The following is a 24,899-nucleotide window of genomic DNA, read 5'->3' on the forward strand; positions in this document are numbered from 1 at the left end:
GAAGGACAGATCCTGAAGCTGAGACTCCAAGACTTTGGCCACCTCGTGAGAAGAGAAGACTCCCTGGAAAAGACCCTGGTGTTGGGAAAGATGGAGGGCACAAGGAGAAGGGGACGACAGAGGACGAGATGGTGGGACAATGTTCTCGAAGCTACCAGCATGAGTTTGACCAAACTGCAGGAGGAAGTGGAAGACAGGAGTGCCTGGCGTGCTCTGGTCCATGGGGTCACGAAGAGTCGGACACGACTAAACGACTCAACAACAACAACATCCTGCCCCCCACCCTCAGTATTTAAGCAAAATTTTTACTGCCACCAGGGTACCTCTATGAGATTACATCTCTCCCAGCAGAACAGGAGAACTGGAACTTTGTGAGTGACACCTAAATGACAGACCAGATGCTCTGCAGGACAAGACCCAACAGAGCTGGTAAAGGACTTCTTCTTGCTTGAGATCTAAGGAAGCTGCTGAAATCGTACTAGCTGGCCAAGATACCCAACGAACTGATGCAGTGGGCATAAAGTAGTTTCATATGAATAACATTTATAACATTCACTGTGATACCGTGGGATACCGCTGGGATATTGTTGTGCCTCAGTCAGTTCTTCTTCTCTTTGCCTCTCTGTTTGTTCCCGCAGCTGTTTGTTCCTTCAGCGGCTCAACCACCTAGCCCTTTGATGCAGAACATTCCAGAACTCTTCTTGTTCAGGTTCTGCTTCTCCCTGATTGGGCACGACAAGCAGCCAATCAAGATTCCACACAGAGCATATACCTAGGAAAGCTATCTTATGGAATTATTATTATTATTATTATTATTATTATTATTATTATTATAAAAATTCCTTATGAATTGAGGCAGCAGTAGCTGTGTGAGGCAGACACAAAAGCAAGGAGGACTGAATAGCAGTTGCAGTCACAGGTTCCTCACTGGCTGCACCAGGGAGAGCAGAGGGGAAATGCCAAGCAATGGCATCTACAGTTGCAGAGAGGAGAGAGGCTGCCTCGGGGAAAGGACTATATCTAGGCTTATTCTAGTTCCAACTGTGATGAGCAAGAACTGCCACAGGCAAGTGGATCCCAAAGTGATCACTCACTGGACCAGCATCAAGGACCAGCATGGCTGGGCAACTGCTGAGGGCTCCATCACCCAGTGGAGGAGGCCACTGACAAAAGCCTCCTTGCCTTGCTCTGGTGACAGAGGGGGCCTGGGGCTGCACGACATCACTGTGACGTTTGCACGTGACGTTGGCTTACTGACATGTAATGCAGACTCCCTGCAGCGTGGGTGCACGGCAGTGTAGAACCTTTTTGGGGGGTGGCCCCTTCTTTGAAAATTTATGGGTGCCTGGGCCCCCATGGCCCCATATAGAGGACTCCGATGCCTCCTTATCATCACTGTTGAAACCTGCATGCTTGTTCATCTGCTTCTCACTCTGTCTCAGACAACAGTGGTAGTGAGAAGGAATCACAGCAACGAAAAGGGAAAGCCTACAAAAAGGGAAGCAAAAAAGTTGTGGAAATAATGTAATCCCCCATGAGTATCCAGAGAAGGAGGACATATTCTAGTTAAAAGATTGAGCGTGCTATATTGTCAACTGCCCTGTGTGTTGTGGTCTTGCTCCAAATGATCCAGTGGAAGCCTCAATGAAGTGATAGCTGAGTAAAAATGCTTAAACACTGAAGGCAATATAAGCATCTAGTTTGAAATCCATACGTCTGGATTTTTCAGGACATTACAGGGATGTCAACGGTGGAAGTGATGTCCAGGGGGTAAAGCAGCGGTTCCACATACAAATCACCACTCAAATGAGAGAAAAAGCACACAAAAACAAAGTACAGTGATATCTATGGTTGCGGATGGGATCCATTCCGGAGGCCCGTTCGCAACCTGAAAAGAATGAAACCCGCGTCTGCACATGCGTGGGTCGCGATCCACCGCTTCTGCGCACACACGTGATGTCATTTTGCATGTCTGCGCATGCGTGAGTTGTGAAACCCGGAAATAACCCTTCCTGGTACTTCCGGGTTGCCGCGGGATGCAACCTGAAAACGCTCAACCTGAAGCAAACGTAACATGAGGTATGACTGAAGAGAGAAAACAAAGAAAGAAAAAGAGAGAATGAAACCAGGCTCCTTCTGTCCTGTTATCAAAAGACACCATGACCTTGGGAAAAAAATTATAGGATCAGTTCATTCTTCTTTTCTAATATAATTTTTATTGGTTTTTACACATATTTTCCAAACATAACATCCCATCTTATACAACATAACAAACCTTTGGCTATCACAGCACAGCCTGAGAATTCCTTCAACCTCGACTAATGGTTTTCAAACTTTCTTTTGGCTTCCATCCCCAACAACATCCTGAAAGTGTACAGGAAGTCCCAGGAGTCATACTCCTTCGCATTCTTTGTTCTTGAATGTGTAGGGACCTACGAGCCCTTGGAGAAGGAGGATCTCCCAAACTTTCCAGGGAGGTCTCTGCAGTCTGCTCTCTCTCTCCCCCCTCCTCCTCCAATATCTAAAAACTAGGCATTTCTTCCTTCAGTTATAATTCAGCTCTGTTTTCTTCTCCTCTTGAAACTGTTGGAGACAAGGGGGAAAACCTTCCCACTCTCCCTCCTCTTCTGAGAGGAGCCAAACAGACTGAGTGGACACTTCTGAGTCTTCCTGATCAGTTCATTCCCTGACAATGAAGAATTAAAATATCAGTTCTCCTTGGCTGGGTATACAGGACAGATTGAAGCAACCACAACCATTTCCAGCCTTCAATCATGCAAGATGTGGCAGGAGAGGTCCCCGGCTAGATTCCTGGGGTGCTAGTCCTCAACACAGACCAAGCTATTCACACCTTGTAAAGGTCTGATTCAGGACAGCAGAGTCTAATTGGTTACTTAACTCAGTTGATGGCCACTGTACATTTGAGCCAACTTCAAGAGGTGAAGGCCCCCATAAAATATTTTAGGGGGCCGCCTCCCCAAAGTTCATGGGCATTGCCATTCAAATGATGTGTGTGCACTGTCTTGTGATCAATTATGCAGGGGGGAGCTTACCTGCTCCACCCCCAATATTTTATTAAAGTTGGCACCCCTGCTACCATGAATGCCATGAAAGGAGCAGCACATGCTGCCAGTGCTGTGCCCGCACTGGTGTGGACCCCAGTCTTGCCCCCTGCCAAGTTCTGAAGAAATCGAGAGCAGTTCACTGTGTTTGTTTCCCAATGTTAGCTCTACATAAGAGTAAGGGCGCCAGAGTTTCCAGTGATGAAGCCAAAGTTGTATTTCTGATTAGTCTGTTACAAGGGGACACCAGGTGCTAGGTGACCCCCATTCTCATTGCCTGGCGTGCATGGTTGTCCTTATGTGCCTTGTAAGGTAGCAACCATGGAGATCAGAAGGGGCAATGGGGCATCAAACACACAGAGTAAGGAAACAAGTATTGGTATGCATTGCAAATAAATACATGAAACAGAAAACAGGCTATGACTGGACCCTTCCATTCTTTATTTTTGTAGCCATCTACGTTTGAGCTTGCAGAATAAGGTCTTTTCAAGGTGTTTTTGAGGGCTGATGCCAGAGAGTCCTATAATCTAGATGGCAGAGTGTGGATTGTGCATTAAAACAGCAGGGTGGGGTGATCTCTTGGTTTTGGTTTTGTGTAGTGATCATGAGATCCAGTTTTGTTCATCTTGAAAGTGTCTTCTTAGAGCCAAGCATCATTTGGCACCTTCTTGCAAATATACTGTATTGTTTGCTCACAGTTTAATGCTGCCCAGCAACTTCCGCGGCAATTAAAGGCCAATACACCACAGTCGTATTTTGCGGCTTTATTTGGCTCACCCCATTTCCAGAAGCTGAAAAGAAGAGAAATAGCAGCCTTGATCAATCAAGATTGGATGTCTACTTCTTCACCCGCTCCCCTTGCCTTCTATCATTAAAAAGATGTTCAGCTCTTTCTCTCTTAACATCCACTTACAAGTGTGATGGATTTTTCTCCCCATATTTTAGAATTCTAACCATGTAAGGAAAACAACAACAACAACTATTGGTGTTTCGCAACTTTCTAACTTGTTGCAGGACCTTAGCAGAGTATACGCAGAGTTCACGAAAGCAATCGGTTGCAGGCAGGATGGACAAAGCAGGAATCAGTTACTTGTTACTTATAGGTTTTTATTATGTACAGTGGACTTCAAGTTACTATTTACAGGAACAGAGCACAACATGGATCTTTAGCTCTCTCACCACATGACTCTTACACTAACACTCAACTCTCAACGCTCTACTAACACATTCCAGTCAATAGGCCATAAATCATTATTCCCATGAGTGAGCTTGACCAATGAGGGAGCTGTCTCCAGGCCTCTATATCTCCAGGCAGATTTTACTCCTTTACATTGCTTTGGCTGTTGGCCAACTCCTAATTGACTCTGTGTGAAGCTGCACGTATTCAAAATCCCAACAACAACTGTGGGTTAAGACTGTCTCTTTTCTTTTCACATGAAGTGATTTCTCATAGTAACCTACAAAAAACTGAGGGTGTGACTTTGGAAGGCTCAGAGGTACACACAAGAACTTTCAGTCAATTTAGTTTGGGAAATATCCAATGCAGTACTTCTGCTATTGCCAGGATTTCCATTTCTGCAACAGAACTGGCCCTCTCTCCTTTCCATATACACCCACATCCTCCTCAGATCTGCTCTGGACCATTGTGGGTGTTGGAGAAAGAGTGTTGGAGGAGAGATCCTTACTCTCTCATAGCAGAGTTAGCACAGTAGTGATTGTTCTGAGCATATTAAAACCATGTTAGATTTGCATCCGCCTTCATCCAGCTCATCTCACATCCATCACCCACCCCATGCATGAGGAGAGCAATGACACTATACAAAAACAAAAATGGCTATGTCCTCAAATGAATTGCAAAATATAATCTATAACCACAAAGTCACTATAGGGTTGATTGAAATGATATGATATCTCTCACATATATATCTTATCTAAATCTAACATGATGGTTCTAATTTTACTTTAATCAATTATCCATAGTTGACAAAGGTATCACCCTAGCCTCACTCTTATTGTCACTTGCATTCTCCAGTGTCCATTGTGTACTGAATCAAGTCCCACTACACAGCACTAAAATTCTGTGATAAATGTATTCTATAACTCCCTCATTTTTAGATCTCTGTGAATCTATTAAATTGATATTACTAGTAATGGTGTGGTAGGTGTTTTTTTACTCCCATGAGATGTTTGGGTGAAATCTGCCCTTTGATCACGTCTAAGATCACATACAGCAGTGGTTCCCAATTGGTGGTCCACAGACCACCCACCCAGGGGCTCCATGGTGTCATTCACATAACAAAAACTGCTGCAGAGATATCAAAATGCTCAAAGGTACATTTTTTAAAAACAAGGGGTCTGCAGTACTTAGCTAACTGGGAACCACTGGCATACAGGGTTTAATTTCCCAGCTAGTAATATACAACCCCACGGCCCGTTTGTAAAGTTTACTCAATACCTTTGTCAAAAAGGTTTCGTGGTTGGTATTGGGTGCATCAAGAGAGATGAATGTCATTGGATTTTGTTCCAGGAAACCTTACAAAATTGAAAGCAGCCCTCTGTTAATGCAGCCTTGTTAATAAATGCCAGTCCAGTTCTCTGTTCTACTACCAAGCTGTGGATGAGTGAGATCTTACTCTGACCTTGTACATCCATCAACACAAGCTGAAAAGAGTTGTTAGATACTTAAAGGGAACCATGAAGTGTCTTAAACTGCCAGCTGGCAGTATTGCTCAGCTTTAGGTTCCCGCAAGTCCCTTTGAAGCTGAACTAATCAGCACAAACCATTTAAAAGCATGCCTTCAGCCTCTTCAGAATCACCTTCCTGCCTCTGCAACCTAGTGAGAAGCAGCAGCTGCTCATCTGGGCAATGATGTGGAGGAGTACATATGTAGATCTTTGGTAGTAGAGAAAATTGCATGGCAAAATATATTTGGAAAGGGAAAAGATCAATTACGTAAACAGAATCTGCAACTTTTTGGAATGCATGCCATTAGCAAATATTCAAAAACTTACTGGGCTCTAGGTATTGTGCCTGACAGCCATTTCCATTTCGCTTTGTTGTCTTTAAAGAGTCCAATCCAAAAAAGCTTTCTTCTGATTTTTACTTCATTCACAACAAAGTGCTAGGGTAGGGGTGGGGAGAAAGAAAAACCAGAAAATTTTCAGTAGGAATGAGGAGCAAGGCAGTTCTCTCAAAGCCTTTCTAGACAATGTCCCTTTCTCTTAGCTACTCTAGCCCTTTACAAACATTCAACAGGCATAAAACAAACACACTTCAAAAGACACAGGTGTCACCTTTGAAAGCCAAATCCATATTTTTGGAGGAAGCAGTGATCAAAACTATGGTATTCCAAGTATGGTTGCATCAAGCACCAAGAATAATTTTGTACTGAGGATGTGCTATTGTCCCCCTGATCCACGTTATGATGATGATGATGATGGAATCAAGGAAGCATCCCAAAGAGGAAATATTGTAGTGAAGGGCAGCTTTACCTGCCCTCACCGAGACTGGCTACATATGTCTTCCAGTCATGACACAGAGTTAAAATTTCCAGATACTGTAAAAGACTGTGCCATAGAACAGTTCATCTTGGAACCACCTAGCGGGACAGTGAGCCTGTGTCTCAAATACTCCAATTTCTGCATCCATGTTTGATGGTTGGTTCCAGAGACACTGGAATCAGTCTGGTTGTGGTATGCTTGATGGGATGACGATGGGGTTTCACCTATGTCTGTGGCCTGCAGCATCCCAGCAGCCCCTCTGCCTGGGTTAAGGGCTGGGAGATGGATATACCTTCCAAGCTCCTCTAGAGTCATCTCCATGATACCCTCATGCCAGAGGGTTAGGGTGGTGTGGGAAGCCTTTTTTCTAAGCACTCAAAGAGCAGAGGAAGAATTTACAGGCAATCCAGGGGATAGATGACTCTCAAGTAACTCCTCCTCCTCCTCCTTCAAGATCTCCTTCCTGACTGCCAGCTTCATTCTATTGGAGCTCAGCAGCTCCAAGAAACCTTAGTTAGCCCCAGATGGTAGCAGCTGTTCCCTGCCCCACCCACCCCTTGGCTTGACTGATGGAGTTGCTGTATTGCCTGCATACAGGTGGATTGTACCTTCTTAAATGGATAGTGATGATAGGAGCCCTTTGACTCAAGGAGATCCCCTACCTTTTCAATACTTGGCTTTGATGCTCACCTGTTCTGCTGCTGTTTCTATAGAAATGAGCTTGGCACCTTCCTTCTCACACACTTTTTGGGAATTCATCCATGATTGTACCCCATGAGAAAACCAATAGTATGCCGTTGGAAATAAAACCCAACCATCATCCACATTTTTAGAGATGATGTCTTTGAGTCAGCCAGGTATGGAGGAAGAAGAGAAAAAGAAAACAAGATAAGGAATTTAAGGAGAACCACTTTGTATGTCTGTGCAGATTTCAATTACTTTTGTGAAGTTCATTTCTCTGGGCACATGATAACATATATTAATCTAGGAAGCTCAGAAATCTTTAAAAAAAGAACAACATTAACTCATTAGCCCATGCTGATGCTGATGCTGCAGTAAATACCTGGGTGGGCATAGCTGGAACAGGGAGCACAGTCAAGAACCTCACCTACTTGTTTCCACCTGGATACTTCGGGTAGCATCAGGGCAGACTTGAAGGATGGAGAGGGGGAGTAGCTGTGGTTTATCCAAATTCTCTTTCTCTCTCTAGGCTAACTGTCCAGTTGCGGAGGTGGGGAGGGCAATCTAGAGTGGGCAACTGGGACAGATGAGGGATTCTGCTCGTTTACCACCTGGTTTGCTGCCCAGCAGTCTCCCTGCCTGAGCTGACAGGATGGTTCCAGTGGGCTTCCAAATGCCTCTGGGGGATTTTCCAGCTCATCTGAAAGTGGGTGGTGCTCCTGCCAAGTTTTGGCCAAACTGTGGAACAACTGGATAAAGATGATGATGATGACGACGACCATGATACTTTTTAATATGCTGCCCATCTAACTGGGTTTTCCTCAGCTACTCTGGGTGAATTCCAACAAAATAAAACACAACTGGAATCTAACCATTAAAAACTTCCCTGAACAGATGTCTTCTGAAAGTCAGATAGTTGTTTTTTTCCCTTGACATCTTGGCTTTGGCCATTGACACGATTGGTCCTGAGCTCCCTCTCCCGCTTCATTCAGCCTGTTTGGCCCCCTGGTATACTGCAGAGGTTAGGGCAAAGAAAGAAGCTGGGAAATGGCTTGAACGTGTGTGGAGGAAAAATCTGGTTGAATGCAATTGAACACTGGTGAGGGCTCACCCTCAAGCCTACCAAGTGGCAGTGAAGGCTACAAAGAAGTGTTGCTTAGCTTCCTCCATTGTGCCATCCAGCAGAGCTTTCCTGGGTGGAGTAGAGCCTGCTACAGTCTGGCCTGAAGGAGATGGTAGAACTGAAAGCCGCTTTCCGTGATTTGTTTGCAAAGTATTTTGAGGATAAAATTGACCCTTCATGACCCTTCTGTTACAGCAGATAAATCTTAAAGGGTGTCCAGAGCAGAGGCAGTGGTAAAATCACTCCTTAAGAAACCCAGCCTGATCGGCAGAATATAAATAAATTGTTGTTGTTGTTGTTCCCTGGGCTCAGAAAAATCTAAGTAACAGTCCATCAGTTGCTAAGCTCACCTTCCTGGGCAAGGTTCTTGAGTGGGTGGTCGTGGACCAGATACAGGTGCTCTTGGAGGAAACTGATTTTCTAGATCCATTTCAATCAGGGTTTAGGTCTGGTTTTGGAATAATGTCTTTAAAGGCAATCATATTTCCCAAGGTCAAAGAAAAAGAGGGGAAATGGCATTACAGTGGAACCTCGCAAGACGAATGCCTCGCAAGACAAGAAACTCGCTAGACGAAAGGGTTTTTTGTTTTTTGAGCTGCTTCGCAAGACGATTTTCCCTATGGGCTTGCTTCGCAAGACAGAAACGTCTTGCAAGTTTGTTTCCTTTTTCTTAACACCGTTAATACAGTTGCGACTTGACTTCGAGGAGCAACTCATAGAACGCGGTGTGGTAGCCTTTTTTGAGGTTTTTAAAGACTTTGGTGATTTTTGAAGCTTTTCCAAAACTTTCCCGACACCGGGCTTCGCAAGACGAAAAAAATCGCAAGACAACAAAACTCGTGGAACGAATTAATTTTGTCTTGCGAGGTACCACTGTATACAACTTCCACAAAATGTGTGTTTTCGTGCTGACCATACTTCGCTTGTTTTTATGCACAAGTGATGTAATTTGCATTCGTTCCCCATCTCTGCTTTCGCATCTAAAGCTTTATAAACAATTTTATAATCACTTTAGCTAATATCTATTCAGTGCTTTGTGTTTGCCTGCCTTGAGTCTGAACGAAGGATTCTGAACCCTGGGATTCTGACTCAATACATGCTATCCAGTCGCACCATTCCTTTCTTCCACACAAGGCTGCAATCGTGGAGGACCTGCACTGGCTTTTGGACAAGAAATCTCCTTGGATCTGGGGCCATGCTCAGAATGCTGCTTTCAATGCTGTCAAACGGCTGCTCTCCCCTGAATGAGTCCTTACCCATTTTGATGAGACCAAGCTTGTTGTGCTTGCCTGTCACACCTCCCCATATGGAACTGGCGCAGTCCTCAGCCACCAGTAGCCAGATGGGTGAGAGGCCCCCAATGCGTTCTACTCCAGAACTTTGTCATCTACGGAATGCAATTATGTCCAGATTGACAAGGAGGCCCTTGCTATCGTAGCAGAAGTAAAGAAGTTCCATGACTACACCTATGGGCACCACTTCATTATTATAAGTGACCACATGCCTCTGCTGGGCCTTTTTGCTGCTGATTAGAAGACGCCCCAGGTCCTGTCCCTGAGGATGCTAAGGTGGTCCATCTTTCTCAGGGCATATGACTACATGCTGCACAACGTTCCTGGCAAGAGCCTGGGCCACGCAGATGCCCTAAGCTACCTGCCATTACCAGACATAGACGTCGACCCGTCCCCAGCCCACAGTGTGATGCTGCTGGAGACTCTTCCCCAGCTGCCGCTCCATGCCATGGATGTCACCACACACTCATGTATCCATCTCCTGTGTCCTCAACTGGATGTGGAGGGGGTGCCCAGCGGATCACCTTGATGCAGAATTCTCTCCATTTGTCTCCCAGCAGCATGAGCTGTCAGTTCACAAGGGATGCCTTCTGTGGGGAAACTGGGTCATGATCCCTGCTAAGCTGTGGACCAGAGTGCTGGAGGCTCTCCATGTCAGTCACCCAGGCATTGTCCATATGGAAGCTCTGGCCAGTAGCTACATCTGGTGGCCAGGCAGTAATGCAGCAGTAGAAGATTGGGTCCAGCACTGCCAGGCCTGACAAGAGTCCTGACCACCCATGCCTCAGGCCCCAATCCAAAGGTAGGAGATGACACGCACACCATGGTCAAGTCTCCACATCAATTTTGCTGGTCCATGCCAAGGTCAGACATTTTTGATCATTGTGGACTCCTTGTCAAAGTGGCTCGAGGTGGTGCCCGTCTCAGCAATGACCTCCAGGATCGTCATCTGGGCCCTGCTGTGGGTCTTTCTTCACCCTACACGGCCTGCCAGACACCATCATGTCAGATCATGGAGTACAGTTCATGTCAGCCGAGTTCCAGAAGTTCATGGCCAACAAGCTAATCCGCCATGTCACAGCAGCACCGTTCCACCCATCAACGAATGGACAGGCTTAGAGAATGGTGAGGACCACCAAGGAATCCCTCACCCGGATTGCCCAGGGGGACTGGAACAAGAGCCTAGTTGATTTCCTGCTGCAGCAGCACCTCAAACCCTGCATTGCCACAGGTTGAAGCCCAGCAGAGCTCCTTCTAAACCAGAAGCTGGCATCACTCCTGGATTGGCTGCACCCAAATCTTGCATCTGATCGGCCTCCTGGCCAAGGGGCTCCAGCGGCCCCCAGGTCCTTCACACCTGATGACCCTGTCTACATCCCAAACTATGGAGATCACCCTGTGTTTATCTCCACTGCTGTTACCGGGGCGACAAGCTTGCCACACCAGATGTTCAGGTCCACTGCCGGCATGTGGACTAAATACGTTGATGCCTGTCTATTGATCAATACGTTGATCCCCAGCGCCAGCCACTGCTACCATGCCAGAACACCAGGTGAACAATCAGCCTGACTCACAGGCTGATGTGCCTGATGAGAACCTGCGGCCCAGGGTAGAGCTGAGGAATGGGGCCCCAACACTGCAACACCAAACAGTGTGGAGGCAATGACACCAGTGTCACCCATGACACCAGCTCCAGCTCCATCAGGATCCCCAACAACCCAGGGGATGAGCTTCACCCATCTCAGTGGGTGAGGCACTGCCCACACCACTTTGATGAATATTTGTGTTGACAGGGATGAGTGTTCATGCCTAAGGGAGAAGGGTGTTATGTTTTCATTGGTCTGTGTTTTCCTGAGCTTGAGTCCGGACTAAGGATTCTGAGCAGCTGTGTTCTGATTTGATACATGATATCCAATCATAGAATATTTCAGAAATCATTCTCCTTCTCTGCTTTTTCATAAAAAGCTTTATAAACATCATTATAATCTCTTTACCTATAAGGCAAGTGTTCCCAGTGAAGGAAAGCCCACCTTAGAGACCTGTGCAGATAAATGGAGGATCCTATCCTGACCTAGGTTTGGCCGTCTGGGTACTTGCCGTGGCACCAAAACAGGCCTGTGGGTAGAGTGAGAGTTGCTATGGTCTGCAGGGTTTTTATCCCATATGCCAATGAGCCAATTCACTATGTGAGTAGGCTTGAGGGCTTCTTTCTGATGATGGGCTTGTGAAACAAGAGAGATTTTGTTGTTGCACCAATCACCCCACTGCCCAGCAGTCTCTCTGACCAAGTTGTCAGAGGTTGCCTCAGATGTGCTGTTCAAGAATCTCTCTTCCATGGATGAATATAGTAAAGGACAGCTCTTTTAGCTGACCTGAAAAGGAGGACAGCTCTCTGCTCTGGCTCTAAGAGTTTTCAGGTAGAGGAGGGGCTTTCAGCTGGGGCAGAATGAGGGCAGGATCCCACTGCACTACAATTCTTCAGCATCGTAGGGTAGCTTACCAATTTCCTTTTGCAGTTGATCATTTTTGAGGGCAAGATGCCGCACTTCCTCTGATAAGTTTTGAGCTGCAGCGAGTATTTGGAAGTCTAAAAGATTTGAAACAGTTTAAGGCAGGAGTATCTGAAATAACAATCTGCAAATATTAAGAAAGCATTTCCAAACATTTTAAAACACTCTAGCCTGAAACAAGAAGCAGAGCTCCAGGATGGGGTTCTTATGAATATGAGGGCAGACTTGATTCTCTTTGGCTGAGATCACCAATGGAAAGCCTCAGAAGAATCCTGCAGCTGGATCAGACCAAAGACCCATGCAATCCACTATCCTATTCTCATATTGAAAGTGGCTCATAAAGTATCTCTAATGTTCCCCTCCTTTGTCCTCCTTTTCTGCTGGGAATCACAGGGTCACAAAACAATTCCCCACTGAGTCACACAGTAAAGCCAAATATGCAAAGATTACTTTACAGTTTTCTATTATGCTTTCTGAAATCTAAGTAAAGACAGGCACCCAAACTCTTTTCCTGATGAAAAGGGCGTTCTGTAAGCTCAGGAATTTCTCCTTGTGCAATGCAATCTTCCGCCCCTTTCCCTCCATTCTGTTCTGAAGCAGTGGCGTAGTGTGGGGGGGGTGCAGGGGGGGCCGGCCGCACCGGGCGCAACATCTGGGGTTAGGGCAAATCCACGGGTTAGGGGGCGCAAATCCACAGGTTAGGGGGCGCAAATTACTTGCCTTGCCCCGGGAGCTGACAACCCACGCTACGCCGCTGTTCTGAAGTTTCTCCCCACCCTGCAGAGCAGCTTTGGTGATGGCATGCAGGGAGAAGTGGGGGCAAAGTTCATTTGCACTAGTGCTAAAATCTAGCACTAGCACAAACATTGTGAATTACAGTGTGATGGGGAAGGACAGCATTTCTAGTGGGGAGATGTGAGAATCACAACCACCTGCTTTTCTTTATGCTGAGCAGTGAAAAAGTGATAAACTCTGTTGGGTGATGAGTTTCACTGAATGTTTTGCTCACACAATATGAATCCCAAAGGGAACTACAGGAATTGAAGTCCATTTAAATTAAACATGTTCTAGCAAAAGTGAGGATTTGTATATAAAATGCTTACCATCCTTGTCCTTATAGGTTGAATCAATCCCAACAACAAAGGTTCGAATCATTTCCAATCCCACTTGAAAATCAGCTCTTTTTTTCAATTCCTTCTGATCTAAGGAGGAGGTAGGTAGAAAAGAAATGAAGAAATTCTGTTCTAACTTACTAGTCTGGTGACCTGGGGGAGGGGGATATTTGGTTTCAAACTGCTTTTAACATTGAATTTTAAATGCTGACTTGTAACGTGCCCTGGGAGCTTAGGGAGAAGAGTGAATAAAAAATCAAATCAACAAAAACATGAATATGACTTCTATTTTCTGCTCCCAGCCCTTATATTGATGTTTCCTGTCCCTTGATTGTGGCTGCCCTGGTGCTCTGAAGTCCTGTTTCCATTTGGCCTGTTGCTTCTGTCATCAGATGGTTGGCCTTCCTTTGAAAGCTTTAGATTTTTTGTTTTCTAGATACACCTGTCCTCTTTGTCCTAGAGACTTGCATTTGCCAAGCTGCCTCATGCCCTGCCGTATGCTCAAAATATGTAAAGTCTTGGATCATTTGGTTCCCTCCCCCTGAGCTTTGCTTACTTTGGAGTGCCATTTAAAAATGAACTAGGTTTACAAATAGGTCATGTGTTCATTTTTCCAGTGCTATTTTTCTGGAGAAGGAGGTGCCAAACTCACCTTGAATATCTCCCTTGTTCTCTTAGATTAGCAACAGAGCCCACCTGAGAGCGGCTGGAACTGAGTCCTGATGAATTTCGGCTGAAAAAGGCCCTGCATATATCTTGATATTTAGGTAGGCTCTGGACCCACCCACTTTATCCTCTGCAGCCTGTTTTCCCCAAGCACTTTTCTTCAAGGGACTGGAGCCCTAGCAGAGGGCAGGGTGGCGAGGACCAGGAATGGGGACTCTCCCACAGCAAATAAGGATTAGTTGGGAAAGGAGCAGAGAATGGCAACTGGGAAAGGGAATTGCCCAGGGTGTCCTAGGGACTTGTGTCAGCCTGTGCTTCTGTTCCAAGAGCTGGAACTCACTTATTCAGGGAGAACAAAACAGTGTCATTGCTCTCAATGAATGACAGATGTAACTCAACCCCTGACATCAAAGAGAGATGAAAGGGATAAATGGAAGGTGGATCCTGCCATCTCTTTTTGGAAATGCTATTGGCATTTAAGCAAAGCCCATGACATTAGTTGCAAAGTATGCTAATTATGTACTTACATAGAAGGAAAAGCAGCAGTGTCATGGCAGTAAGGATGAACATCTCAAGTACGATAAATCTTTCACCCGTTGGAGATTTTAAGAAGGTAACCATGTCCTGAAAAGTAGATGCTTGAAGAAAGAAAATTCTGATTTAGCCATCAGTAGCCAACAGTGTCCTCGTAGCTACCAACATGAGTTTGACCAAATTGCAGGAGGCAGTGGGAGACAGGAGTGCCTGGCGTGCTCTGGTCCAGGGGGTCACGAATAGTCAGACACAACTCAACGACTAAATATCAACAAGCCAACATACCATTGCCACTCCAGGAAAAAGGGTTTCCGTATGCCGTGGCAGCCATCAGCCAGAGACGGTCAACTGTTCAAGGGGTGGTTATCTGGGTGGTTGAGCAGGTGGAGGAAGCAAGGGGGGATACCTTGCTGCTTGAGGAAGCTTTTCTGACCAATGTCTGGATCAGAAGACAGTAGCCTTTGATATTAAAGGACTTTCTGCTCCCCAAACAAATGACAAGATGCTCCCTCTGAACACATAATGCCACATACAGAAGCTGGGCTGGACTGGCCATTGGCTGATATTTCGATGCTGCTGATGGGGCAGCAGACTAACTGAGGAGGTGCAGTGCAGCTTGTGTGGTCTACCCATCTCTGCCCACCTCAGCACCTGCTACCTGAGGCAACTGCCTCATTCTGCCTAATGGTAGAGCAATTCTGGACTCCATACAGTAAAGGAACACCACAGCAAAGAGTGGGCTGAATCCTGGGGTTTCTGTGGGGCTTCATGGATCTCTGGCACCCAAAGAGCTCTGTGGGCTTTTCTCTGCACTCCTCCCTAGCACAACCTGACTGGTCCCACTCTCTGCCTGTCTCTCCATCAACTTCCCTTTCCCATGCCTTCCTCTACTTTATGAGAGACCTCATCCCATATGACTGTGCTGTATACAGACCACGAGTTTGTTTTGCTGCTTCTGAATCCTTTCCGGATGCTCCATCAGTTCCGCACTTTTTCATCCTCTCAGTTGCATCTGTGAAACAACAAGCTATTATAACGACGATGAACACATTGGTTGGATGGTGGGTGTTTCCCCTTCCAAGCTCAGAGTATTAGTCTCTTGTCAAGCTCTTGCTTTTATTCTCCTGCACTTAATCTCCCTATTACAGGAACATAATTTTTAAAATAGATGCACATCTACAAATGTCAAGGATTTCATCGGTACAAAGTTGAAATGGACAACAACATCAGGCCAAAAATATGTCTCAATGAGGCATTTCCAACATTAAACTTTGGCGTCTATCAGTATTAGACAATCATTTCCTGTAAAGACAATTGTTGAGTCCAATATAACTGAAATGTCTTTCTTTTTCTTTTGCTGGATCAATCTCCATCTTATACCAAAAAGATGTTCCATATGGATTCAAAGGTATTGAAAAATGTATTAGATAATATAGCATTCTCTCTCTCTTTCCTCATTTTTATTAGTTTTTTTAAACATGTCATTTCCAACAATCATTTAGCATAAATTCTTATCTTATACAAAGTTTTAGACTTCCATCAACAACCTCTGATGATTTCCCGTTCTTTATCACTTGTTCTGCATTTCTTAATTTCTCTATTACTCTTAATTATAATTAACTAATAATTCTTTTCATAGTTTTTCTTGCAGTATTTCAAATAATCCTCCTTACAGAACTTCTTGCAGTCCTACAAGTATAATCTGTTCATTACAATTGCTTTTCAAATAATTCATCTATTTACTGATAATATAGCATTCTCATTTGCATTCTATTCTTCTCTAAGCTCCTGGATATCTAGTTTATAGGACTTCAGTAAGCATTTGTAAACAACAGTTATGAACTGACGTTAAGAGGAGCAGCCAATTAAATTACAGTATTTTTTCCTTTCTTCAGCTGTGGACATCAGTAATATTGTATTGTCCTTTACTTATTGCCTAATTTTTAATCAGTTACCGTGTATATATTCCCGAACTGTTCCCTCATCCCCTAGTTGTCTAGGGAGATCATCTGTTAGGGCAACCAGAGCTGTCTCGGTCCTGAATCCAGGACGGAACCCAGACTGAAATGGATCTAAAGCCGATGTTTCCTCCAGAAACCTACCAAGCTGTCCAGCAACCGCTCTCTCAATTACCTTACCCAGACATGGAAGATTTGAAACTGGGCGGTAATTGGATAGATCTAAAGGATCTAGTGAAGTTTTCTTTAAGAGCGGACATACCAGTGTGAGAGCCAGTGTGGTGTAGTGGTTAAGAGCACTAGTCTCGTAATCTGGGGAACTGGGTTCGCGTCTCCGCTCCTCCACATGCAGCTGCTGGGTGACCTTGGGCCAGTCACACTTCTCTGAAGTCTCTCAGCCCCACTCACCTCACAGAGTGTTTGTTGTGGGGGAGGAAGGGAAAGGAGAATGTTAGCCGCTTTGAGACTCCTGAAGGGGAGTGAAAGGCGGGATATCAAATCCAAACTCCTCCTCCTCCTCCTCCTCCTCCTCCTCCTCCTCTTCATCTTCTTCTTCCACTACTTCCTGGGAATGTCCCCATGCCAAGGGACAAATTGATAATTTCAACCAGGGGGATCCGGGCGACACCTGGGCATGCCCTAATCAGCCAATGATACACTGGGTGAAAGATTTTGGGTATAATATACAACTTGCAGCGTGGGAGAACTTAGGGAATTGGAATTTAAAATTCACAGCATGTTGCATGCTGAAAGGAAATTATATGAAAATGATATATCGTTGGTATTTAACTCCCAGTCAATTAGCAAAAATGTATAAATCAGGGTCAAATATATGTTGGAAATATAAGGAAAAAGAAGGCACCTTTTATCAAATGTGGTGGATATGTAAGGTAGTAAAAGAATTTTGCGAAATGATATTTAATAAATTGGGGGGAAAGTTTAATCCCCCCCCTAAAAAACCTCAAATACTTTCTGTTAGGAATTCTAGGCGCCGAAATCCCAAAGGAGCAGAAAAGACAATGTACATGACCATGGCTGCGAGGATGTTATTGGCCCAGAGATGGAAATAAGATGAAGTCCCTGCCAGAAAAGAATGGCAGATAAAGTTGGTGGATTATGCCGACATGGCAAAAATGAATCAGAAATCAGGAAAATTTTAAGGAATGGGGAAAGTTTATAATCTATTTTTAAAACCACTGTAAACAGCTAAAATTCTTAGTGTGGTTGGAATACCACTTGTAGTTTAATGGAGAATTTTGGACATAATAGCAATGTAAAAGATTTGGATTATTATAAAAGATGCAGGAGGAAATGACTAACAATCGGACCCACAAAGGGGAGGAGGGAAGTCCAGGCGATTCTTTGGAATCTTGTTTTTATATTGTACGTTGATATTTGATTGTAAGATTTTAATTTGAAAAACGAAATAAATAAATAATAATAATAAAAGGACTTTAGAGACCACAAGTTGGACGTGGAAAAGAAGCAGACAGAACCTGTGCATTTCCCATGCATCCCTCTACTTTAGGAGAAACCTCATTCCATATGACTGTGCTGTATACAGACCATCAGTTATAGTTGCCGATTGTGCTGCAGGATTTGGGGGCGCTGGCTGCTCCATCCTCTCCGTTGTGTTTAGGAAACAACAAGCTAGAATAAGGCAACAACAAATGGAGAATAAGACTATGAGCACATTAGGTAGAAAGCGGCATCAGTATTAGACCATCCTTTCCCATAAAGACGTTGTTGAGTCCAATATAAAGTATTTTTCACTCTATAAATCCAACTGAATCTAGCAAGACTTTGGACACCACGAGTTGGACCTGGAAAAGAAGTAGAGGGGAAGCTGTTACCCAGGCTCCCCAAGTGTGCCATTTTGTTTTCTTTTTGCAAAGACCCAGTTTGACATCTGATGCCGTGGCTTAAAGAAAGAAGAGGACTGTTGTCTAATCCCATTTCAAAGCCATCTGATCTAGGTTTCCCAAAGACTTATATTTTCTGGATCATGATCTAGATCTGGATTTAAAAACTGGGCCCATGAATCAGAGCAGGGCACCTGTATTGCCAGGGAATAAAACAGAATGTGATGCTCCTGGTTTGCAATGTAGCTGGAGCTTTACTATAAGGGACATGGCTGTTTGAGAAGAAGCGAAAGGAACTTCATGGCTTGGCCAGCTATCAAACACCTGCCTGCATGGGGCAAGGAAGGAGGAAGGAAGCAGTTGACTGGGAACAAGGAAAGTAACCTTACAGTGACTGAACTGCACAGATAAAGAATGCAAATGAAGGCTCACACCCACATGTGTCGACTCCCAGGCCAGATCAGAGGATGGGAATGGAATTACATCATGAATTACATCTGTTGCAAGCTTGGCATGAGACCTACGCTACAGACTACCATATTTTTCCGTATATAACATGCCCCCATGTATAAGACACCCCTTATTTTGGGGGACTCCAAATTAACAAAACACCCCTCAGCACAACCCATGTATAAAACGAGCCCCAATTTTAAACCTAAATTTTTAGCTAAAAAAGCCTAGTCTTATACAAGGAAAAATACGGCATATAAGGGCCAGAAGCTGAAGGAGACAGGGAGATCTTGACACATTGTTCTATGCTCCATTCCAGAATGTGAAGAGAACGACCATCTACCAGTCTGAAGTATCCCAGATAAGCCTTCCAGATCTCCATCGGCTGGAGAGACATGAAGAACTAAACCTATTCTATCTGTTTTGTTGTTGTTGTTGCCTGAGATATTTTGCTTATTGGTTATATTGCTAGCTTTGTAGTTTATTCCAGTTGCTGTTGGCTTTATATTAGACTGCATTCCAGGTTGCTGATCAATTTCTTTCCTGATGTTTATCAATTAATAAGAGTTTGTCTCTACCTAAGAGTCTGTCAGTTCTCTGTCCAGTGGAATCTAAAGAACCTGTTGCTTGCCTGGTGGTTGCTTTTGGCCAAACAGCCGATAGGGGACGCTGGCAAGACAGCACCTGTGCACATCCTTATAATGTACCACCACTCAGTTTCACTGGATGACCCTGAGGTCCAGTATTTGAAAAAGAAAAACCATTTGTAGTTTATAAAAGCTCCTTTTCATTTTCCCTCTTGGTGACCTTTGGCCCTGGAATGAGTCCCTGCAAATATCATAGCTTGTAAGGAAAGTGTTACACCCCTCAGACCTCTTTCTGTTTGGATACCTTGGTGTTGTCATGGAACAATCTTTTCCCTAATTTCCTCCTAAGGGTTTTTCATCCTTCCACTGGCTAAGAACCACCTCCCTTGTGATGTCAGGCATTCCAGAACTCCTCCCATTTAGGCTATACCATTTCCTGATTGGCTGTTCATCACATCCAATCAGCATTCCACATAAAGCATAAACCTAGGGAAATGTTGGTTTCAGATTTGATATACTATTTTCTTCTTCTTCAAAAGTTATTAGTTTTTTTTTTATTTAGGCCGGGTACATACTTTACCTTCAAAGCATATCCCCCAGAAGAATCCTTACTCCTCATAAACTCTGCTAGTAATATTGGAAAGCTTCCTATCTCAACACTTGTACCAGGAAATATGGCAAAGTGCATTAGTGTAAATCTTCATTTGCAAAGTTAAAGCACAAAGAAAAGGAACAGAAGCAGTCAAATTTCAACATTTTTGGTCTACATTTAATGAATGTGTCATCATCAAAACATACATGCCATCAGTGCTATTTTTCCAGAAAAAAGGGTACCGGAACCACTGGCGGAGGAATGGGAGTTCAGAGGGAGCGGCCCGCCCCCGTCCCACTATTTCGGTAGGGTGCCATTGCTGCGCACCCCCCTGACACATGCCGCGCACCCCCCTGACACATGCCGCGCACACCTGCATGTACCGGGTGCCATGCCCCCCCAGAACGTGTGTCACGCCCTTGCAGACAGCATACCACATCCCCAGGATGTGCACCATGCTCCTGCAGGTGGCGTGCCACACCCCCAGGATGTGCGCCACGTCCCTGGGGTGCACCCTCCTCCCCATGGAGGGTGCCAGCCATGCCACCGCCTGCTCTCCGCCCGCAGTAGCGGATCATGCAGCTTTGCCACTGACCGGAACTGACCACAAACACTTCCCTTGCTCTCTCACAATGGTGTCCACCTGAGAGGTGTCAGAACTGAGTTCAAGTGAGTTCCAGATGTAAAAAAGCCCTGCATGCTGCTGACCTTCAACCAATGGCAACTCATAGAGAACTGTACTTGGAAAGAAAGATAGATCTGCACAAACTCTGAATTGGACTCTGATAAGCTTCATGTGCTAGAAACCCCTCATAACTATGTACACTTGTTTCTCTTGTTGTTTATTATGTTTTTGTATGTTTATATGTCACTACCAATAAAAATATTGTTCAAAAATGTTTTCTGTCATTTAAATCCTGTCCTTCTGTATAAAGCTGCAAGAATCATATAATACTGGTCGTAAAGTTTCTCCAGTGGCTCTCAGTACATTTCCGAGCACAATTCAAAGTGTTGGTGCTGACCTTTAAAGCCCTAAACAGCCTCGGTTCTATATACCTGAAGGAGCGTCTCTACCCCATAGTCCAGCCCGGACACTGAGGTCCAGCTCCGAGGGTCTTCTGGCAGCTCCCTCACTGTAAGTGTAGCATTATGAGGCTTTGCCCTCGGGTGGGAAAAAGTATTGCACCCGGGAGAGGAAGTGGGAGTCAAACAGACATTCAAGGAATAGTTTCAGAGAAAAAGCTTTATTTCTACCATCCATGAACTGGTAGAAGGAGCAAGTGTGATAACTCACAAACAAACATGGGTTCACAGTCATTTGCACAGAGCATATATTCCCCTTCCAGTTCCCTCCCCTTTCTCCTCCTCCTCCTCAAGAGTCCTCCCCCATGAGTTCCCCTGAGCATGAACAGAAAACTCCTGTCTTGGGACTCTTTTGGACTCTTCCCAGGAAAGGGGGTAGAGAAGCCTTGCGTTCAGCGTGTTCAGATGTGTTACAACCAAATGAGATAAGATTCAGTTCTGTTCTTTTAGTGAGGTCAACTGGCCTAAGAAATGGAAAAGCATTGTTTTATTCAGCTAAGATGCTTAGCTAATGGCTTTTAGCTGCTGAGAAAATGATTTTGAAAAGCTTTGAGCCTGCTTTGGCCAGGGGTGACTTCGGGCCTAGGTGGGGCACCTGTCCTCACCTCCTTCATTCCCTCCTCTTAATTTGGACAGCTGCCAGGCTCGTCCCAAATGGGCCACTATCCTTTCTTGAGGCGACTGATGCTTGCCCCAATTTTGGGAGCTGCCTCCTGCAATTGTTGCTAGGTCAGCTGAATGCCTGTTCTTCGATGGGGCGCAGAGGTTATCGGGTCAGGAAGCAAACCCCATGCCTGCTACATACCCAATATACATCATGTTCTTGAGCAGATACACTACTTCCCCCTTCTGAAGCCCACACCAAGCGTGTCATGCATGCAGTCAGATTGCAGCCAAAAGATAAGTTCCTGGCGTGGACTCAGGTGCAATGGTTTGGGCTGGGAAGGTACGATTGCAGCGGGATTGCATCCCCCTGAAAAGGAATGGAATGATCAGGACTGTAACTGATGATTCATTCCAAGGCACAGGGAGGAGGGGCACTCCCCCAGAGCATCTACAGGTGCCAGAGTGCAGACGGTGCAATTGGTTCGATTTGCAGAATAAGCCACCATTTCTGCCATTTGCGCCCACATTTTTTTTTTGGTTCAAAGGGGGCTTTAGGTAAGTTCTGGAGGCTCTGGGTGGAGCTCTGCCAGGTGGCAAGATAATGAAGTGGGCTGGGGTTTAAGTACCCTGAATGAAAGACCCACAAAAACATCCTCCTCTGCAGGGGTGGCGTACCTTCAATAAAACTGAATATGCAAAGGGAAAGAAAAGAAAATGAGAAAATGTCCTCTTTCAATCCATGCTGGATTCTCCAGCCGTGCAAAACGTCAGCGTCCAGGAGTGACGTCAGCAGGGTGGTAGTTTTGCGGGTGGTGGACGTCTTGAGTTTCTTCCAACAAGGCTGGAGCGGCGTCTGGGTCCAATCTGGGTCCTCATCACCTGGTTCATAGGGATGCAGAGGCTCGACTAAGGCACAAGGTGTTCAAGCAAAGGCTCACCTGTTAAAAGAAGAGGGAAAAACACGGTAGAGCGACTGCACATTTGATAGATAACAATCACACATAAGGTATATTAACTCAAAAGGGTATGCTTGGCAGGAAACTTCGCAAGGGATAAGCTGAGATTTTTAAAAGTTTTTTTCCCCTGTGCTCTATTTTTTCAGAGCTTTTGTGGCCTGTAAGCCATGTTGCAAATTTCAGTTCATCTGCTAGTGTCTGTAGGAAGAACAATGTGTTCCTTCACACTGGCAAAGTTTCAAAAATCCTGTTATGCTGCGGCTCCTTCTTCAGAGTAAAATAGCACCTTAAAAAGAAAAAACTTTTGACAAAGTTTACAGAAAGCATTCACTTGATTTTAAGAAAGTCACTTTCCAGGTTAGTACTTGGGGCAGGGGGGTGGGTAACCTTTGGCCTTCTGGGTTTATGTCGCTTGACTGTAAATCCTAATTGGCTCCAGGCAGTAGCAGGTCAGAGTAGCTGGTTGGCGAGAATGCAGCAGTGTCCTTCTGATATCAGCCAAGAGATAAACATGCCTCACATCCCATTTTTTCCCCCTGAAGCTATTGCGAGTGCCTGGCACAAGTAAAAAAAAAAAGCTGATGCCCTGTTACTTGCATGAATTGACAAATAGTCTGTTCACTTGCCTTTGCTGCAACAGTCTTTTTGCTTGGGGGTTGTGGAGGGGCAGCGGGCAGAGAGGGAATCTCATTTGGATCCTTAGCCTGGGCACGGGGGCGGAGAAGCAGCCCTCGGAGCCCTATTTGTTCCCAGATCTGGTAGCCTTGGTGCAGTTGCTGCATAGGGTGGAGGGGGGCTAATTATTCCTCCCTCCTCTGCAGTTTGGCTTGGGTAAACACAGTTCTACTTTTCCGAAGCCATGGGGATGGTCAGGCAACTTCACATAAGTGTTGGAGTCTATTTTTCTTCAGTTTTTAAATCCCCACTCCTCTATTTTCGTGGTGTCTTTCCAATTTTTCCCAGGAAGCACTGTAATGGGGTCGTGGGAGTTGTTTTACTGCTTTTATTCCCCTTGACCCTGGGACCCTCCATCCTCCTAGCGTTATTTCTCACTCAGTCACCTATCTTTGAGTCTTATTAGTGGCCTGTACGGACTTGCCAAAGACCACACACCACTTCGCCGGTGGCGCTGTGCCCCCAACGTCTCACGCACTCAAAACATTCACTAGAGTGTCCCCACACGCACATTCAGAAACCCATGCACCTCCCCCAATCCCCCTTTTACCAAAAACCAACCGGCAGCACTTCACGGCTTTGACTGGGGCCCAGCAGCACCTTTACTGCTCCTACTGGGCGGAACCAAAACCAGTGGCACCTTTATTGCCCTACTGGTGGGGGCTGATCAAACCCCTCTGCTCCCACAAATGCCCTGTGGAGCTTTACCTTTTTCCTCGAGGTACCTTCCTTTGGCCGTTGCTGTTTCTCCGGTCCTTGCAGTGTCTCCACTGAGGAACGGGTGGCAATTCCTCCCACGAACTTGGCAGGATGTGCACTGGAACCGCTGACACCGAATCCGAGCTGTTCACCACAGGGACGCCTTGGACCCACATCCCTTGTCCTCGGGGAATGCTGTTTTCCCGGCCAATGCACCAAGAAATGAATTTTAGAAACAGTCTAACACACACACACACAGAGGGAGGAGATTGTGAGGGGGTTCTCTCTCACCTGCCACACCCCACAGGTTCTCCCCATGGGACAGCCTTGGCTGCTGCTCCTGCAGAGGCAGCTGGTGGCGCCCCTCTGCACCACAGGCAGCAATCCTCTCAGCCACGAAAATGACTCACCCACTGGAGCGCCCCTTGCAATCATGCATGCCTCCATTGCCGCCTATCGTCTGCCCGATTAGGACAAGCAGCTGCATGTCACTCACAATTGACGCAGCAGCAGCCAATACACAGTGGACAATCGCTGCTGATACTATCCTGCTTGTGGTAACACCTGTCCCAACGAGGCACACCCCATGTATAAGATGACCCCTCCCCATTTTAGACTTAATATTGAGGTAAAAAAAGGTTGTCTAAATAATACATGGAAAAATACAGTATTTATTATTTCATAACAGGTAGATCGTTAAGAGCTGAGGTGGTTTCAGTGGCGGGCGCCTGGCGCCCCCCATAATTCGGCACCCGGGTGCACCACACCGCTTTCACGCCCGAGTAAAGACGGCCCTGGCTATAACAGGGTCATGATTTTGGACATTAAAGTAGCTAAAGAAAGGGGTCTATATTTCTTGGAAGGTGTCTCTTTGTCTTATGCCTTGAATTGCCCTTCTGTGTTTCATGAGACACTCAGGTATTGCTCTATCCCAGATATTATTTCCCCAT

The 24,899-nt window shown here is 45.4% G+C and overlaps 1 protein-coding gene across 1 annotated transcript; it reads right to left on the bottom strand.

Moving 5' to 3' along the window:
• Window positions 1-3,480: 3,480 nt before the first annotated feature.
• LOC114603714 (C-type lectin domain family 10 member A-like) lies at window positions 3,481-24,163 on the bottom strand. The gene is made up of 9 exons (XM_077934599.1): window positions 23,959-24,163; window positions 18,006-18,089; window positions 15,416-15,493; window positions 14,475-14,585; window positions 13,273-13,371; window positions 12,160-12,246; window positions 7,254-7,405; window positions 6,075-6,184; window positions 3,481-3,853 (listed from the first exon to the last, which is right to left on the bottom strand). The coding sequence occupies exons 2-9, from the start codon at window positions 18,058-18,060 to the stop codon at window positions 3,703-3,705; spliced, it is 843 nt and encodes a 280-aa protein (XP_077790725.1). The 5' UTR covers window positions 18,061-18,089; window positions 23,959-24,163; the 3' UTR covers window positions 3,481-3,702.
• Window positions 24,164-24,899: the final 736 nt, after the last annotated feature.

This window comes from Podarcis muralis, chromosome 9 (assembly GCF_964188315.1).
Source record: "Podarcis muralis chromosome 9, rPodMur119.hap1.1, whole genome shotgun sequence".
NCBI lineage: Eukaryota > Metazoa > Chordata > Lepidosauria > Squamata > Lacertidae > Podarcis > Podarcis muralis.